At 35.8% G+C, this 13,755-nt stretch overlaps 1 protein-coding gene across 1 annotated transcript in view; it reads right to left on the bottom strand.

Annotated features, from left to right (window-relative positions):
- The window catches only part of gphna (gephyrin a), an 89,375-nt gene that overhangs the window by 32,046 nt on the left and 43,574 nt on the right, over positions 1-13,755 (bottom strand). The window contains 3 exon segments of the mRNA XM_058749338.1: positions 3,628-3,759; positions 7,629-7,795; positions 7,798-7,900. Of these exon segments, the coding sequence (XP_058605321.1) occupies positions 3,628-3,759; positions 7,629-7,795; positions 7,798-7,900 (402 nt within the window).

Genomic DNA, 13,755 nt, shown 5'->3' with positions numbered 1-13,755 from the left:
ATGTATGACCAGTGTTGGGAAGGTTACTTTGAAAATGTAATAGGTTACAGATTACAAGTTACCCTACTTAAAATGTAATAAGTGGTGTAACTTTTCAATTACTTTATTAAAGTAATGTAACTGATTACATTTGATTACTTTTTGAAATTTCAATGTTTTCAACTGTTAATCATTTTGAAACACTACTGTCAGACTTTCAAAATCCTTCATCACTTTAATGACGATTGTAATATATTAATTTTAAAGGAGACATTGGATGCAAAATATCTTCATTTGCATATAAATGTCTTAGTAGTGCGTAGACACAACCACCCTACAAATCCTTTTTTTAATAATCCCCCAAAAACCTAAACAGTTATCAAGCCAATATGATGTCATATTGCTCAGGCCCCTCCCACAACCTCTGATGTACTGTCCCATATTAGCATATTTCCACCCTCAGCCAGTTGTACGAAGTCTGTCATTTTCTCCGCGCTTGAGCAGCTGTAGCGACAACAATGTCTTGTAAGCAATGCAGGTGTTTTGTTCTTAGATGTAGAAGTAATGTAAAATGTAAGAGTCCTAATTTTTTCCAGACATCAGAGCCACTGAGGACGCAGTGAATTCATTTTTGATTTTGATGGTAATGCACCAACGAATACTCCTAAATTCGTTTATGTCTGCGCAAATCATTTTCTCCTTTGCTTTCTGAATGAGGGACAATTCAAGGCAAGTTTTGTTAAAAAGTTAAAACTCAAGGATGGATCACAGTACCCATTGTTCATGATCCAGCTGCACCTCCAGAAGTAGTAAGTCTCACACTTTATATATTTTTTAATGATTATTTGCGAATCGCCTTTGCTCTTCCACAGAAGAGAGGGGCGGGGTGAGCAGAGCTCATTATCATGTAAAGAGCTATGCTCCGAAACGAATCGCTGTGAACAGAGCCGTTTTTGACAAGGTAAAAAGGGTGTTGTTTTACACGACCACTGGTAGCATCTCAAGAAGACCCTAAAGAATCATACCAACATGTGGAAAATGGGCATCCGATGTCCCCTTTGAAGCACAGCCACCACAAAATCAGACTTACTTTGAGATCATTCTGAGGTTAAATACATATTTAAAATCATAATAGTTTAATAGCTATGATACTGTTTTTGAAATCAAATCTTTGCATAGCTATGACAGGAAACTGGAGTCTAACAATGCCTTTAAAACAACAGTTAATCTTAAAAAATAAAGCATAAACCCATATAGGAAATAAAAGAGTTATCAAATAAGCATATTATTAACTCCTGAAACATTGGTGTTTCATATTTTAGAGCACTCACTGCAATTTATGAAAAAAATCAATTAAATCTGTATGTGGGAGTGTGTGTGAAAAAAAAATAAAAAAAATCAGATGTAACCCCCTTTGTAATCCTTAACATTTTCATAAGTAACTGTAATTTAATTACATATTTTTTCTCAGTAACTGTAACTGATTCCAGTTACTTTTATTTTGTAATTAAATTACGTAATTCCGTTACATGTAACTAGTTACTTCCCAACACTGTATATGACGTTACACGTATTAAAATTCAAAAAACAATTTGAGGTTGGAAAAATATTTAATGTCTCTTATTCTCACCAAGGCTGCAAGTATGTGATCAAACTACAGTAAAAACAGTAATATTGTGAAATATTATTACAACTTAAATGTTGTTCTGTTTTATTAGATTTTAAGATTTTATTTATTTATTTGTATTCATTTACTCCAGGCTTCAGTGTCACGTGACCCTTTAGAAATCATTCTAATATACTGATTTGAGGTTTTATGAGCACTTATTATTATTATCAATGTAGAAAACAGATGTACTGCTTAATATTTTTCTGGAAACAGTAATACATTTTTGAGGATTCTTTGACGAATACAAAGTTCAAAAGATATTTTTTTGTGGAAAACTTTTTTCTTTTCTTTTTTTTTTTAGGATTTGTTGATGAACATTGGAAAGCAATTATTTGAAATAGAGATCTTTTCTCACACGTTAATAAATGTATTAAAAAAAGGGGGGAAAATATATATATACATATGTGCATGAATGAATTGTTCACAATAAGACCAATTACATGCATTAAGAAAACGGGTTCTCATTATATTTCAACTTTAAAATTCAATTTTCAAGAACATATTTGGCTCTTTTTATGTGGGCCCCACCACAGCGTGTCTATCTCTCTCTCTCTCACACACACACACACACACACACATAATATTCCTACTGCATATAAATTCTCCACACATTTGTGAACATGCAATGACTATTTTATCAGGTCTGTGAATTCCCAGATGCTCAATGTGATAGGTGCACCGTTCAACAGTCCACACACACACACACACACACACACACACACACACACACACACACATACCTCAGCATGTTCTTCACTGTATGTAACCTCTAACTGTTAAGTGCCACCTGACACCCTTGTTTAGCAACTAAAGCCAAACTGCCAGACACTTGTCAAAAAAACAGCAGTCAGCAGAATAAAAACCCAGCCTGAGGTCAAAGCTGAAGCTTAAAGCACTTTGGAATTCTGCTTATCACAGGCATTTCACATACATCCTAAAAAAAGAAACATAAAAAGAGGTCTAAACATTTCCATTATACACTTCAAGTACTCTGTGGCATCAACTTTCCAAAGTCTGACACCGAGACACAAATACTCTGATCTGCTAAAAGAAAACACAGTTGTAATACACACTGTGTTCACTAGAGGGAGACAAAAAAGCACCATTAATCACTTATTCACAGCTTGTTGACAGATTTCACACACACATATGACCTTCTCATGAACTAAACAGACACTCGATTGGTCCAGACCCATATACGCACTTAATGCATTTTTTGATTATGTTCTTGCCTGTCAATGGTGTCCCCAAAACTGTAGGGTGTCATGTCTATCATTTTATGATTCAAACAGTACTATTAAACAGTATTCTGTCACCAAAGTGAATGCTATTTTTAACAGGGCCAGCATAATCAGGGACACAACACAAAACACACATTTATACCATGACACTTCCACTAAAAACGGAGGAAACAGTTCAGAAAGAGCTGAAACTGAAGTATCTTACTATCACACACTCCACAACAAAATGTAACTTTTTATAAACAGCACAAAAGAACGACTCCATTCAGAAAACGACTCGGTCGGCTACACCGATAGCACTTTTCAGTAAAAAATTGAGATGGAAGAGTATGTATGACAATGTATGACTAAATACTAAATGGCTGACACAATGTGAGTTAGAGAGACTTAACCGTTGCAAAAAGAACATCCAAAACGGCTCCTGAACTTCTTAAAGAAAATAGTTATGAATTAATAGACCTTCGTAGCGTTCGTCTAATCACACTGTTGGATCTAAAACAACAAACTGTTAACTGCTACAGGAGGAAAATCAAATTGGCCGAACTTTTCCCGCCTCTCCTCTCACACGTCCCAATGAGCAGAGTCACTGCTGTCTGGAATGCAAAGCAGTGTGTCAAGCAGCCAATGAGGTGGCAGCAGATGAGGATCCAGCTATGGAGGATACGGAGTGCATGACGGAAAAGAAAGCTGAGGGGAGAAGGAATGGTGTGAATAAAGGGAGAAGGGGCGGAGTCTTACTTTGGGGGTGGGGCAGGAGGCAGTGGAGAGGCGGGACTGCTGAGCACAAGGAGACTCCGAGGGCGTGGTGCTGAGAGAGGCGGTGTCCCGTGGCAAAACCTGCACGCCTCGTGAAATGATGGACTCTGGTATCTGTAAACAGAAGACAGGGACAATCAAATTCAGTTAAGGACTGGCAATAATCAGTATTTACACTTACAGTGCTGTGGAGTCAGTAAGAGTGTTTTTTTTTTTTTAAAAGAAATTAATACTTTTATTCAGCAAGAAAAATTTTACTTTTGAATTTTGAAAGTTCAAAAGTAAAAGTAAATAAATTTGTAATTTTACAAAAGATTTGTATTTCAAATAAATGCTGTTTTTTGTTTTACTTTGTATTCATCAAAGAATCCTCAAAAGTGTATCATGGTTTCCACAAAAAAATGTTAAGCAGCACAACTGTCAACACTGATAATAACAAATGTTTCTTGAGCACCAAATCAGTTTATTAGAATGATTTCTGAACGATCATGTGACACTGAAGACTGATGTAATGACTGCTCAAAATTCAATTTCTATTCTTTTCTATTTTACAATATTACTGGGTTTTTGTATTTTTATCAAATAAATGCACCCTAGGTGAGCATAAGAGACAGACACTGCTGTTCAAAAGTTTGTGGTCAGTAAGATTTTTTATGTTTTTTTCATTGGAGTCTCTTATGTTCATCAAGGCTGTATTTATTTGATCCAAAAAAACAACTGTAATATTGTGAAATATTATTGGTGAAATAATATTGGTTTCCTATTTTAATATACTTTCAAATATAATTTATTTCTGTGACGCAGCTCTGAATTTTCATCAGCCATTACTCCAGTCTTCAGTGTCACATAATCCTTAAGAAATCATTCTAATATGTTGATTTATTATCAGTGTTGAAACAGTTGTGCTGCTTAATATTTTTTGGAACCTGTGATACTTTTCTCTTTGATTCTTTGATGAATAAAAAGTTAAAAAGAACAGCAATAATTCAAAATAGAAATATTTTCCATCACTTTTTATCCATTTAACACATCCCTGCTGAATAAAAGTATTAATTTCTTTAAAAAAGGAAAAATTTACTGACCGCAAACTTTTGAATAGTAGTGTATATTGTGTATAACACAAAATTGCTATTTTAAATAAACACGGTTCTTTTTAACTGTTTATTTATCAAAGAATCCTGAAAAAAAGTATCACAGGTCCAAAAGAATATTAAGCAGCACAAATGTTTCCAACATTAATTATAAATCAGCATATTAGAATTATTTCTGAAGGATCATGTGACACTGAAGACTGGAGTAATGATGCTGAAAATCCAGCTTTGCTTCACAGGAATAAATTATATTTTAAAGTATATTAAAATGGAAAACGGTTATTCTAAATTGCAATAATATTTCACAAAATTACAGTTTTTTTCTGTATTTTTGATCAAATAAATGCAGTCTTGATGAGCACAAGAAACATCTTACTCTAATCTTCCCAAACTTTTGAACGGAACTGTACATTTCAGTAAACTGAAATTAAGTTAAATTACATAAAAAATGAATACAAATCATAAAAATCTAATCATAAATATAATTATTTAGAATTATTCTAGAATTCTAGAATAATAATTCTAAAATTATTATTTTAATATATAGTTATATAATATAAAATTTCATAATTTTCATAACGTTCAATCACACACACACACACACACACACACACACACACACACACACACACACACACATACATATATATATATATATATATATGTATATATCTGTAACTCCTGATATGTAAAATCTCTCATTATCATATGACTGCCATACAGGTATGTGTTGGATGGCACGTTGCAAAGCATTAGCCAATCATAACACATCATATTACATACAGAACTCTCAAAGGTACAAGAGCATCAGAGAGCAGTGTGGTAAATAATCATGTAACACTACATTAAACCTTGACTAACATGGACTTTTGACTACTACAGAAGCAATATAGCCCACACGATCTTCACAGAAAGTATTAATGAACCTTCACAGACAAATATTTGAAACGCCATTATCTAAACAGAGTGATATTTGTTACTGTATTCAGACTGAGACTCGCTGCCTTTGATCCAGCAGGCGAGTCTTCGTGCAGTAACAAACTGCAGCTATGCTGTCTGGGAGAACTGTGCTGGGATTAAGCGGGAGTCTGATGGGCAGAAAGGCGAAGAGCGCAGGGATCTTCCATAGGAACGCTGGGGCTTAACGGAGCACTAATTAACACTGGGGCTAAATCAAGGCCTCACAGGAAAGAGCAGCTCCACGAGCGCTTTAATTACCCAGCGCAGAAGCTAACCCTGTGCTAATAATAGCACTCGACTCAACCTCTGCCTTCCCACGAGACTCGAGCTACGAGCGCTCCCTGTGGAGAACACAGTAATGCCAACCTGCATGACCCCATTATAATTACTATATAAAGACAGCTAATACAGGATATATACTCAATCCTCTGTTATCAGAGAAAAGAGAGAGAGAAAAAAAAAACTTTACAAGACCCGGCAAGGCTGAACAACAAGACAAATATCGCTTGCTAGAGTATAAACTGATACAACGCACAAAGGAAAGCTAAAGAAAGAAAGTAAGTCATGCTTGTCCATGTTGTGGGTGGTTGCCAGGGTGTTATTTATTGGCAAAGTCACAAAAGCTAGGTCTGGAGGTGCCAAGTCTATCATATGTTTGTCACTAGATATGGCTTTAATGTATACTAATTTTGTGTAACATTCAAAATATAAAAAAAATCCAATTTTCTTTTTCTTTAAATGAAATAAATATGGAAAAAACATTTTATGGCATAACAAAATTATATCCTGTTAAATTATATGATTGTTACATTCTGGTTTGCTGAACATTAAATTATTATTAAATAATATAAGAGATGGTACAGCTTTATACACATGTTGATATTAAGGAATTAACACAAAAGTTAACAAATGTATAGTAGATTAATAGTATAAAGTCAAAAAGCTAGACATGGTGTCAATTTTATGTTACAGTATTTGGTCTCTAAAAATTAAATGTAAGTCTAAGGGGCTGTTCACACAGAATGCATTTTTTCATTCCAATGTGCAAATTTCCATTGTTTTTCTATGTAAACACACACTAGACACAGTTGTGCTCATGTCTTTTGCAGTGTTTCGCACATGAGCACCGAGTTTTTAAGACATTGTGTTAAGTTAAAAGAATGTCAACTTTTACACGTAGTGCCACTCATCAATGTCAGTTCCAGAACCGTGGACCAATCAGAAGACCCCGGAGGCAGGGCAAGCATTGCGAGCTTTAGCTTACAGTAGCAAATTAGCATGGCAACTGTTTTATTTGATGGTAACATGGTAGAGGAGGCTTTCCGCGCAGAGCTTGTTTTAAAACCTGTGCGATCCATCTTATGTTTTTAGACGCAACAACATGTCCTGTGTGAACGGTCCCTAAGGGATTTCTTTCCCTGTGTTATTGTTAAGCAATAGTAGTAGTGCAGCAAATAAAACAATAATAACTTCCAATGACATTTAATTTCTCTGACTGGTTGGTTTTGAAACTGGATGGATTGAAAAGGGCCAATGGAATAGCAGGAGAGGTGAATGTGGATGGAAAAGTGGGTGTGGCTTACCGTATTGCTGCAGGAGCAGGTGAAATGGGAGGGAATGGAGGTGGACGGGATGAAGCCACTCAAGGGCTGTCCACCTTTCGCCATGACAACAGCATGGCTGGGACGAGACTTCATGCTCTGATGATGAACATGAAATGCATAAACATGACAAGAGACTTGACACGAAAACACAAAAGATGATTTAATGGAACACCGAGAGCAAAAGACAATGGAAGAGAGCCTTAAAAGGGCAGAGTGTCATCTGTTCAATGTCAAAATACATTCTCCTATTTCAGTTTTGTTAGGGAAACATGAAATATCATGAAATGACATAATAACAATTATTATTATTATTAATAGTGACGCTCACCTTAGCAGCAATAGCAGCTGCTGTGATGTGAGAGGAGCCGCTGTCCTCTGTGGATGCCACACCACTGTCCTTCTTTTCCTCGTCCTCTTCCTCACACTGCACACCCTTGTCTTCTGTCTGCTTGTGTGGGCTGGTGGTGGGTGGAGGGGAGAGGGGTGGTGGAGGGACGGCAGGTCCTCTAGAGCGTCGTGTACCTCCTTCACCTTCACTATGGCGTCCCGCAGCAGGTCTATGGCGTGCGGCAGAGCAGGCAGGATGAACTGGAAGCACTCCTGAGAAAAGACAGAGATGCAGATGAAGCAAGTGAAAGAATGAAAAAGCAAAACGATCTCTTGGATAAGCTCAAACTCAATACTACAGAGACAAAATCATGACAAGCGCAGAGAAAATCATAATTTTATTTATATTTATTATGAATTTTACATTGTTAGCTTAGTAACATGCAGCCTTAAATGGTATTTACTACTAGGCAGTAGGAAGCTTTCTCATTTCTGGAAAAGAGCTGGTAACTCGAAACGACAAAACAAAAAACTAAACTAAACTAAACTAAACTAAACACCACACAACAAAATACAACAACAAAACAACACAACAAAATAAATCAAGACAGCAAAACACAACACAATACAAAAAAAGCAAATAAGCAAACAACATATAAATGATTTTCAAAAATATGTACACTTAGATAAATAAAATAGAATATCAAATTTATATGAATAAAATTAAGATTAAAAGGCTAATTTTAAATAAAATAAATTCTCATTCTGTTATTATATTTTGTGATGTAAAATCATTGTGTGTATCATTCAGTATAATGAACAAAATATAATTTTAACAATTACAAAAATAACACTTGCATGTTGCATGTATGGCATAATGAAATTACATACTGGTAAATTATATAAACGTTATAGTGAGGTTTGCTAAAAACTTTATTAAATATATTATTGTTTTTTAAAAAAAATCAACACACATTCTAACAAAATTCCTGACTCTAGTAGTATTTTTTCATTTATTTTCTACAACATTTGATTTGACACATTCTGGTGCTTAATGTCTAATCCGAGCTATTCCTTCAAGATTTGAACAGTAGAATTACAAAAAAAAAAAAAAACTAATTAATCTGTTGTACCTCCTTAGAGTTCAACTTTCTCTAGCTCCTCAAGCTTCGAGTGTACCGTTTAGCAGTAATGTGAGGTCTTTACAGCATAAATCCCTCTTGTTCTCCTCCAACGTAACAGGCCACTATCTATCCGAATCCCCTAATAGGATGACATACAGGCCAACCTATTGACACTAACTTAATGGAATTTCTAATACAGTTGGACATCCTCCATTTTGAGGGGCTGAAGTCCGATAAGGACACAGTGTATGAACTTAACACAGGTGGCCAAACTCAATTGCTCTTAAACTGCATTTCTTAAGTACTTCTGACAAGAGACATTAATAATAATGAAGGAAAGGATGGCAGCGGGGATGGAGGGTTGTCCAGGGAGGGCTGATGCAGTGGAGTGTTCCCCCCCCGCAGGTCTGATGTGGTTGCATCTCTCCGTTTTGGTGACTCAGAGCTAAAACGAAGATTAATGTGTGGAGACATCAGAAGTCCATAGGCTACTTCATGTCCTCTTGGTGCATGTAGGGATGGTCTATTTTTGTCTTCCTGGTGCAAGGTGAGGCACATGTGTGTGCGCTGACGCTTCAGATCAGAGCGCGCTGCTCTGTAGAAATAATGGCACCTGAGCTCAAAGAAAGAGTAATGGGCATCTCAGACATGCTGACCAGACAGGAACATGCCAATACTGGATGTGTGATGTGAACCCATATCACTGTAAAAGTAAATGGACATATTTCATGTCCAGTTTCCTCAAGAAAACAGTAGAATACAGTGTAGCCCTTTTTCAGAGATAAGGTATTAGAAATCACTTGGACAGCAACACTGTGTCCTAACTGTGCTTGACTTTACAAAACAAAGCAATATATATATATATATATATATATATATATATTTTTTTTTTTTTTCCAGTTTCTTGGGTTTCTATTTTGTTGTGTTCAGCAGATCAAAGTTCATTGCATCTAATGAATATAACTTAAGCGGTATCATTGATGTGTTTTCAAATCTAAAACACAGTTGTTTCTTCAACTTCAAACAACTTTTTGGCTTTTTGTCACATTAAAGCTGTTTTGGAAACGTCTTACATTTTTACAACAACAAAAAAAGGTCCTTAGTGACCTTAACTACTATGTACTTACATTTAAATTAATAATTTGGTACGAAGCACGTTATGTACAAAAGAAAGAAAGAAAGAATGAAAGAAAGAAAATCCATTATAAAAAAATACGAATGATTATAACTTTCTAAACACAAGAGTGAAAATAATCTTACACTTTTTTAAATCTAGCATGAAAATTATTTATATTGACTTTTTCAAAGATTGCTACTGTCCCACTTTTGAAGTAAAAAAATAAATAAAAATGAAGTAAAAAAAAAAGTATTTGAAAATCAGCCAAAATACAAGACCGTATACTTGACAGCTTTAAAGAGAAAAAGATCTAAAATCCCAAAAAGCATTGTGAATGACAATCGAATTACAGACATAAAAATAGAAATAATTATAATAATTATTTCAAAATATGAATACTGTATATAACGGAGCGCTGAGAGACTGACTATTACATCATTCACAGTGTTTCATGGAAGTGGGCGCAAAAGTGTTGTTTTGCTATGATTTTCTCACCACAATTCTTTTAAGCCGCGTGTCCACCAAAGCATTTTTTACCGAGGCTAGCATATTTTTTCGCTGGGCGCTGAGCATTTTCTTCCCACTGAGCACTGTGCATATTTTTTGTGGCATCAAGAGTTGAAGTTTGTTCAGTTTTGGGTACAGTGCAGCACTCATCATTGTCACTTTTTAGTCAGCCGTCCAATCACAGTGGAGGACGGGCGGGACAAATTCCACACCGACCAACAGCCACATCCTCCTTGTACAACAGCAAAAGACGACAACAAGAAGCACAACAACGGAACAAAAACATTTTTAAAAAAAGGGCCAGAGCAAGTACTTTATATTGTGTCAACATTTTTATATTCATAATAGTGCATGTCAAATGATTAATTGCGATTAATCGCATCCAAAATAAAAGGTTTTGTTTACATAATATATGTATGTGTATTGTGTATATTTATTATGTATATAAATACACACACACACAGTATATATTTTGACAATATTTACATGTATATACATTTATATATTTATATTATTATATTTTAAATTATATATAAATATATTTAATACATAAACAACATATTTTTCTTATATGCATGCTTGTGTTTGTATTTATATATACACATAATAAATACACACATATATTATTATGTAAACAAAACTTTTATTTTGGTCGCGATTAATCACGATTAATCGTTTGACAGCACTAATTCATAAATAAACTATCTGAGAAATCAGATCCAGAATCAGTTACACTTCCAGATATTCCGCATAATAACAGCCAAAGTGTCTCAACTGAAAAAAAAAGAATCACTTAGAATCACTCTCAAGCACTCACAGCTGGGTGTTTTCAGTAGAGCACCTGGCATTTTCAGCTGGCTAAAAATGCTTGGGTGGACACACAGTTTATTGGTGGAGATCTTTTTTTGTAATCATTGGTAATTTAGTTTTTCATCTGGAATTCTGCTGTTAAACACGATTATTTATAAAATAAGTTGAAACAATGTGAACTGATGGCTTTAACAAAAGCATATACAACTGGTTAACAACTAAGTTAGGACAGTAGGCATGTTTTTAAAGGTTTATAAGTTAAAACAATTTCTTTATAGAGAAAAGAAATAGGGGTTTTACTTCGAGACATTTGAGGCATATGATAAGTAAATATTATGTAATTTCTAACAAACCCATAAGTTTGTCAAATTAAAGTGGGAAAATGTGATTAATCACGTGTATTTAGAATACATAAAATAAAATGCTAGCTACATTAGCAAGACAAATGAATCGGACATTTTTTAATTTATTTATCTGTCACATAATTCTGCTAAACCCTGTGCATTATTGGCCCTGTCCCAAATCGCACCCTAAACCCTCGCGGTCATCTGGCATCTGTTTGAACTTGTTATCAGTATAAAAGACACCTGTCCACAACCTCAAACAGTCCAACTCCAAACTCCACCATGGCCAAGACCAAAGAGCTGTCAAAGGACACCAGAAACAAAATTGTAGACCTGCACCAGGCTGGGAAGACTGAATCTGCAATAGGTAAGCAGCTTGGTGTGAAGAAATCAACTGTGGGAGCAATTATTAGAAAATGGAAGACATACAAGACCACTGATAATCTCCCTCGATCTGGGGCTCCACGCAAGATCTCACCCCGTGGGGTCAAAATGATCACAAGAACTGTGAGCAAAAATCCCAGAACCACACGGGGGGGCCTAGTGAATGACCTGCAGAGAGCTGGGACCAAAGTAACAAAGGCTACCATCAGTTACACACTGCGCCGCCAGGGACTCAAATCCTGCAGTGCCAGACGTGTCCCCCTGCTTAAGCCAGTACATGTCCGGCCCGTCTGAAGTTTGCTAGAGAGCATTTGGATGATCCAGAAGAGGATTGGGAGAATGTCATATGGTCAGATGAAACCAAAATAGAACTTTTTGGTAAAAACTCAAAGAATGCTGAGTTGCATCCAAAGAACACCATACCTACTGTGAAGCATGGGGTGGAAACATCATGCTTTGGGGCTGTTTTTCTGCAAAGGGACCAGGACGACTGATCCGTGTAAACGAAAGAATGAATGGGGCCATGTATCGTAAGATTTTGAGTGAAAACCTTCTTCCATCAGCAAGGGCATTGAAGATGAAACGTGGCTGGGTCTTTCAGCATAACAATGATCCCAAACAAACCGCCCGGGCAACGAAGGAGTGGCTTCGTAAGAAGCATTTCAAGATCCTGGAGTGGCCTAGCCAGTCTCCAGATCTCAACCCCATCGAAAATCTTTGGAGGGAGTTGAAAGTCCGTGTTGCCCAGCGACAGCCCCAAAACATTACTGCTCTAGAGGAGATCTGCATGGAGGAATGGGCCAAAATACCAGCAACAGTGTGTGAAGACTTACAGAAAACATTTGACCTCTGTGATTGCCAACAAAGGGTATATAACAAAGTATTGAGTTGAAATTTTGTTATTGACCAAATACTTATTTTCCACCATAATTTGCAAATAAATTCTTTAAAAATCCTACAATGTGATTTTCTGGATTTTTTTTTTCTCATTTTGTCTCTCATAGTTGAGGTATACCTATGATGAAAATTACAGGCCTCTCTCATCTTTTTAAGTGGGAGAACTTGCACAATTGGTGGCTGACTAAATACTTTTTTGCCCCACTGTATATACATTTATATATTTATATTATTATATTTTAAATTATATATAAATATTTAATACATAAACAACATATTTAAATTATATATAAATATATTTAATACATAAACAACATATTTTTCTTATATGCATGCGTTTGTATTTATATATACACATAATAAATACACACATATATTATTATGTAAACAAAACTTTTATTTTGTTTACAACTGTGATGAGCACTTGTCAGGATCAACTAAACACTGAATTTTCAAAAGTATGTGAAAAATTTAAAGTTCGCAGCATAGAATCTTTAAAATATGTTATTTTAGTTTTACACACCGGTCTGTTATTGTGGCGACATTTCCATGCCCTAAACATGACGCGGCACAAAACGAAACATGATTGGTTTACCTGTCAGTCATATGGACTCTTGGGCAGGCCTTGGCCATTCAAAGCGGCCAAAGTTCCCAGACCTTCAGCCGTCAGTGAAGGGCACATAGCGGCCGCAAAGGGGGTGCTCGCTAAAATGACGATTGGGACACCCTACTGTCTCGTGAACTTAACGGACATGTGCACGCGGCGGCCACTGTAAGTCCATAAGACCGCAAGTGCACGTGAAGTGTTCCATTTGGGACAGGGCCATTGTAGATGTGGTGGAAACATTCAGGACTTTAGGAAAGTGCCCAAGCTTGAAGAAACACTCATTGTATTTATTTAACAATTTATGGCCCTATGAGGATTGTGTTTGTGTTTCCAGGTGA

The sequence above is a fragment of the Onychostoma macrolepis genome, chromosome 17, assembly GCF_012432095.1.
Source record: "Onychostoma macrolepis isolate SWU-2019 chromosome 17, ASM1243209v1, whole genome shotgun sequence".
Lineage (NCBI taxonomy): Eukaryota > Metazoa > Chordata > Actinopteri > Cypriniformes > Cyprinidae > Onychostoma > Onychostoma macrolepis.
The sequence above is the reverse complement of the archived record's forward strand: the minus strand, read 5'-3'. Positions and strand labels throughout refer to the sequence as shown.